Raw genomic sequence first — 6,200 nt, forward strand, 5'->3', positions numbered from 1 at the left:
GGCATTGTGCATGGTGATCTGAGGCTTGGCATTGAGCATGGTGATCTGAGGCTTGGCATTGAGCATGGTGATCTGAGGCTTGGCATTGAGCATGGTGATCTGAGGCTTGGGCATTGTGCATGGTGATCTGAGGCTTGGGCATTGAGCATGGTGATCTGAGGCATTGTGCATGGTGATCTTGCATGGTGATCTGAGGCTTGGCATTGAGCATGGTGATCTGAGGCTTGGCATTGAGCATGGTGATCTGAGGCTTGGCATTGAGCATGGTGATCTGAGGCTGGGCATTGAGCATGGTGATCTGAGGCTTGGCATTGAGCATGGTGATCTGAGGCTTGGCATTGAGCATGGTGATCTGAGGCTTGGCATTGAGCATGGTGATCTGAGGCTTGGCATTGTGCATGGTGATCTGAGGCTTGGCATTGAGCATGGTGATCTGAGGCTTGGCATTGAGCATGGTGATCTGAGGCTTGGCATTGAGCATGGTGATCTGAGGCTTGGCATTGAGCATGGTGATCTGAGGCTTGGCATGGAGCATGGTGATCTGAGGCTTGGCATTGAGCATGGTGATCTGAGGCTTGGCATTGTGCATGGTGATCTGAGGCTTGTGTCGGGCTGCTCGGCCATGGAAACCCATTTCATGAAGCTCCAGACAAACAGTTTTTGTGTTGCTTCCAGAGGCAGTTTGGAACTCGGCAGTGAGTGCTGCAACAGAGGCAGTTTGGAACTCGGCAGTGAGCGTTGTTTCCAGAGGCAGTTTGGAACTCGGTAGTGGGCGTTGCTTCCAGAGGCAGTTTGGAACTCGGTAGTGAGTGCTGCAACAGAGGCAGTTTGGAACTCGGTAGTGAGTGCTGCAACAGAGGCAGTTTGGAACTCGGTAGTGACGTTGTTTCCAGAGGCAGTTTGGAACTCGGTAGTGAGTGTTGCAACCGAGGACAGAGTGATTTTACTTATATATGCCATTTAGCATCCTATGAAAGTCCCTGAGCTCTTCAGTAGGGGTCATTCTACTGACAATGTTTGTCTATGGAGATTGCATGGCCGTGTGCTCAATTTTATACACCTGTCAGCAAGGCTGTGGCTGAAACAGCCAAATCCACTAATTTGAAGGGGTGTTGACATACTGCTGGTCATATACTGTAGATGCCCCCACAGCTATGCTGACCAGGGAGAGAGAACCCACTGGACCACCCACTATGCTGACCAGGGAGAGAGAACCCACTGGGCCACCCACTATGCTGACCAGGGGAGAGAGAACCCACTGGGCCACCCACTGTGATCATATATATGCCATTTAGCAGACGCTTTTTCATTACTCAGACATCACATGCTTGATTCTCTCTGTCTCTGTCCCTTTCCCTCTTCATATCTCTCCTCTCTTTGTTTTTCTTTCTCTCTCATTCATTTCTCATCAAAATTAATTGTTGTAATGGTCTCTTCCCCCTCCTCCTCCTCCTCCTCCCCTACGTCGCTCCTCTGTCTCTCTCTACATTCATTTCTCATCAAAATTAATTGTTGTAATGGTCTCTTCTTCCCTCCCTCCTCCTCCCTCCTCCACGCCGTTCCTCTGTCTGTCTCTCTCTCCATTCATTTCTCATCCAAAGTAATTGTTGTAATGGTCTCTTCCCTCCCTCCCTCCTCCTCCAGCCCCTACGTTGTTCCTCTGTCTCTCTCTACATTCATTTCTCATCCAAAGTAATTGTTTTAATGGTCTCTTCCTCCTCCTCCTCCTCCAGCCCCTACGTCGTTCCTCTGTCTCTCTCCATTCATCTCTCATCCAAAGTAATTGTTGTAATGGTCTCTTCCCCCTCCTCCTCCTCCTCCAGCCCCTACGTCGTTCCTCTGTCTCTCTCTCCATTCATCTCTCATCCAAAGTAATTGTTTTAATGGTCTCTTCCCCCTCCTCCTCCTCCAGCCCCTACGTCGTTCCTCTGTCTCTCTCTCCATTCATCTCTCATCCAAAGTAATTGTTGTAATGGTCTCTTCCCCCTCCTCCTCCTCCTCCAGCCCCTACGTCGTTCCTCTTGTTCAGTCAGAAGTCAGCCATTAACCGGATGGTGATGGATGAGCATCAGTCTCCTGACATCATCCTTCCCATTCACAGTCTGAGGAATGTCAGGGCTATAGACTACGACCCCCTGGATAAACAACTGTACTGGATCGACTCCAAACAGAACGCGATCCGCAGAGCGCAGGAGAACGGGAACATGGTAGGTGCACTGATCCAGACCCTTTGCCTCCATAGACCACATCGGGATTGACTGACGGCCTGTTCCTCCTATCAGAGTATGAGTTGACTGACGGTCTGTTCCTCCTATCAGAGTATGAGTTGACTGACGGTCTGTTCCTCCTATCAGAGTATGAGTTGACTGACGGCCTGTTCCTCCTATCAGAGCATGAGTTGACTGACGGTCTGTTCCTCCTATCAGAGTATGAGTTGACTGACGGCCTGTTCCTCCTATCAGAGTATGAGTTGACTGACGGCCTGTTCCTCCTATCAGAGTATGAGTTGACTGACGGTCTGTTCCTCCTATCAGAGTATGAGTTGACTGACGGCCTGTTCCTCCTATCAGAGTATGAGTTGACTGACGGTCTGTTCCTCCTATCAGAGTATGAGTTGACTGACGGCCTGTTCCTCCTATCAGAGTATGAGTTGACTGACGGCCTGTTCCTCCTATCAGAGTATGAGTTGACTGACGGCCTGTTCCTCCTATCAGAGTATGATTTGACTGACTGCCTGTTCCTCCTATCAGAGTATGAGTTGACTGACTGCCTGTTCCTCCTATCAGAGTATGAGTTGACTGACGGTCTGTTCCTCCTATCAGAGTATGAGTTGACTGACGGTCTGTTCCTCCTATCAGAGTATGAGTTGACTGACGGCCTGTTCCTCCTATCAGAGCATGATTTGACTGACGGCCTGTTCCTCCTATCCTATCAGAGTATGACGGTGGTGTGGAGCCAAGTGGGCGGTCCTAACCTGGGCCTCCAGCCGTTTGACCTGAGCATCGACATCTACAGCCGCTTCATCTACTGGACCAGCGAGGTCACTAATGTCATTAACGTGACGAGGACAGACGGCAGCCGGGTGGGAGTGGTGCTGAGAGGAGAACACGACAGACCCAGAGCCATCGTGGTCAACCCAGAGCGAGGGTTAGTAGTTGAAGAAACGCTCTGTGATGTCTCTCTTCCTCTGTTTTGTGCGGTCACAGACAGACTCCTGTCCCAGACGGGGGCCCTTGTTGCCTCGTCGTGTTTTACTTGGCCTGTACGACGGGGCGAAATGATTCATCCAGATGAAATGTGAAAAGTATAATAACCGTTTGGTAGAAATGAAACGGAACGGTTTGGAGAATATGGCACAAATGATTAGACCAAAGACGAGGACACAACACGAGACTGAATCCAAAACATCACACTGTTGATTTGATGGCCATTTTACATGTACTGTACCCTTCACCTCGTGTTGATAACGACATCCTGGGATAATGTGGGGTAGGACTGTTCCTGGGATAATGTGGGGTAGGACTGTTCCTGGGATAATGTGGGGTAGGACTGTTCCTGGGATAATGTGGGGTAGGACTGTTCCTGGGATAATGTGGGGTAGGACTGTTCCTGGGGAAATGTGGGGTAGGACTGTTCCTGGGGAAATGTGGGGGTAGGACTGTTCCTGGGATAATGTGGGGTAGGACTGTTCCTGGGATAATGTGGGGTAGGACTGTTCCTGGGATAAGGGGACTGTTCCTGGGATAATGTGGGGTAGGACTGTTCCTGGGATAATGTGGGTAGGACTGTTCCTGGGATAATAATGGGGACTGTTCCTGGAATGTGTGGGGTAGGACTGTTCCTGGATAATGTGGGGGTAGGACTGTTCATGTGGGGTAGGACTGTTCCTGGGATAATGTGGGGTAGGACCGTTCCTGGAGATAATGTGGGGTAGACTGTTCCTGGGATAATGTGGGTAGGACTGTTCCTGGAATAATGTGGGTAGGACTGTTCCTGGGATAATGTGTGGTAGGACTGTTCCGATGTTCCTGGGATAATGTGGGGTAGGACTACTGGGATAATGTGGGGTAGGACTGTTCCTGGACAATGTAGGACCGTTCCTGGGATAATGTGGGGTAGGACTGTTCCTGGGATAATGTGGGGTAGGACTGTTCCTGGAATAATGTGGGTAGGACTGTTCCTGGGATAATGTGGGGTGGGACTGTTCCTGGGATAATGTGGGGTGGGACTGTTCCTGGGATAATGTGGGGTGGGACTGTTCCTGGATAATGGGTAGGACTGTTCCTGGAATAATGTGGGGTAGGACTGTTCCTGGGATAATGTGGGGTAGGACTGTTCCTGGGATAATGTGGGGTAGGACTGTTCCTGGGATAATGTGGGGTAGGACTGTTCCTGGGATAATGTGGGGTAGGACTGTTCCTGGGATAATGTGGGGTAGGACCGTTCCTGGGATAATGTGGGGTAGGACTGTTCTGGATAATGTGGGGGTAGGACTGTTCCTGGAATAATGTGGGTAGGACTGTTCCTGGGATAATGTGGGGTGGGGCCGTTCCTGGGATAATGTGGGGTGGGGCCGTTCCTGGGATAATGTGGGGTAGGACCGTTCCTGGGATAATGTGGGGTAGGACCGTTCCTGGGATAATGTAGGGTAGGACTGTTCCTGGGACAGTGTGGGGTAGGTGCACCATAAGACAAATACTGTTATGTACCTCTCCAGATGTACACAGCCGTCATGTCTGTTAATATAGTCTCCCTCTCTCTCCAGGTACATGTACTTTACCAACCTGCAGGAGCGCAGTCCTAAGATAGAACGAGCAGCGCTCGACGGGACAGAGAGAGAGGTGTTGTTCTTCAGTGGCCTGGGGAAGCCCGTTGCCCTGGCCATAGACAATGAGGTCGGCAAGCTGTTCTGGGTCGACTCAGACCTCCGACGCATCGAGAGCAGTGACCTATCAGGTGCCTACCAACCTCATGTCAGCCAATCACTGATCTGCCTGGCCGAGTTCATAGCCAATCACTGCTCCGTTCCTTCACTTCCTGACCCTTGTTTTGCCTCTCCCTCCTCCAGGAGCCAAATGTCAGCCAATCACTGATCTGCCTGGCCGAGGTCATAGCCAATCACTGCTCCGTTCCTTCACTTCCTGACCCTTGTTTTGCCTCTCCCCCCTCCTCCAGGAGCCAAATGTCAGCCAATCACTGATCTGAGTCGAGGTCATAGCCATAATCACATCCTCTTCACTTCCTGACCTTGTTTTGTCTCCCCTCCTCCAGGAGCCAAATGTCAGCCAATCACTGGATCTGCCTGGCCGAGGTCATAGCCAATCACTGCTCCGTTCTTCACTTCTGACCCTTGTTTTGCCTCTCCCCCTCCAGGAGCCAAATGTCAGCCAATCACTGATCTGCCTGGCGAGGTCATAGCCAATCACTGCTCCGCCTCTTCACTTCCTGACCCTTTCACCCCTCCTCCAGGAGCCAAATGTCAGCCAATCACTGATCTGCCTGGCCGAGGTCATAGCCAATCACTGCTCTGTCCTTCACTTCCTGACCCTTGTTTTGCCTCTCCCCCCCTCCTCCAGGAGCCATGATTGTGATTGAGGACTAGTATCCTCCTGACTGGTCTGACGGTGTTTCAAAGCACCTGTACTGGATCGACCGTCAGCAACAGATGATGTATTCTGACAAGACGACCTAACCCAGGCTCGCATTGCCTCTCTCAGCGACATTCAGCAGCTCGACATGAGAGTACAGATAAGTATTCTGACCTCTGACCCTCCTCTCAGCAGCTAGACATGAGACAGATAGTATTCTGACCTCTGACCCCTCTACTCAGCAGCTAGACATGAGAGTACAGATTGTATTCTGACCTCTGACCCTCTCCTCAGCAGCTAGACATGAGAGTACAGATAGTATTCTGACCTCTGAACCCTCTCCTCAGTTCAGCAGAGATCTTCTGTGTTTAAACATGCAGGAGAGTACAGATAGTATTCTGACCTCTAAACGACGTGGCTTAGCTGTTCTACAGAGATGTTCTGTTTAAACATGCAGGAGAGGCAAAGATCTAACGACGCCTTAGCTGTTCTACGAGTGGTCTGACCGAGGCAGGACAGACCTGCGAGTGGTCTGACCGAGGCAGACAGACCTGTGAGTGGTCTGACCGAGGCAGACAGACCTGTGAGTGGTCTGACCGAGGCAGACAGACC

At 51.0% G+C, this 6,200-nt stretch overlaps 1 protein-coding gene across 1 annotated transcript; it reads left to right on the forward strand.

The window, feature by feature from the left end:
* Positions 1–1,974: 1,974 nt before the first annotated feature.
* Positions 1,975–5,845, forward strand: LOC127919302 (low-density lipoprotein receptor-related protein 6-like; the record flags this gene model as incomplete). The annotated part of the gene is made up of 6 exons (XM_052502805.1): positions 1,975–2,207; positions 2,936–3,147; positions 4,766–5,024; positions 5,272–5,311; positions 5,374–5,508; positions 5,784–5,845. Coding segments are annotated over exons 1-6 (864 nt in total), but the record flags the coding sequence as incomplete, so codon positions are not given.
* Between the last annotated feature and the right edge of the window lie 355 nt (positions 5,846–6,200).

The sequence above is a fragment of the Oncorhynchus keta genome, unplaced genomic scaffold (assembly GCF_023373465.1).
Source record: "Oncorhynchus keta strain PuntledgeMale-10-30-2019 unplaced genomic scaffold, Oket_V2 Un_contig_16290_pilon_pilon, whole genome shotgun sequence".
Classification (NCBI taxonomy): domain Eukaryota; kingdom Metazoa; phylum Chordata; class Actinopteri; order Salmoniformes; family Salmonidae; genus Oncorhynchus; species Oncorhynchus keta.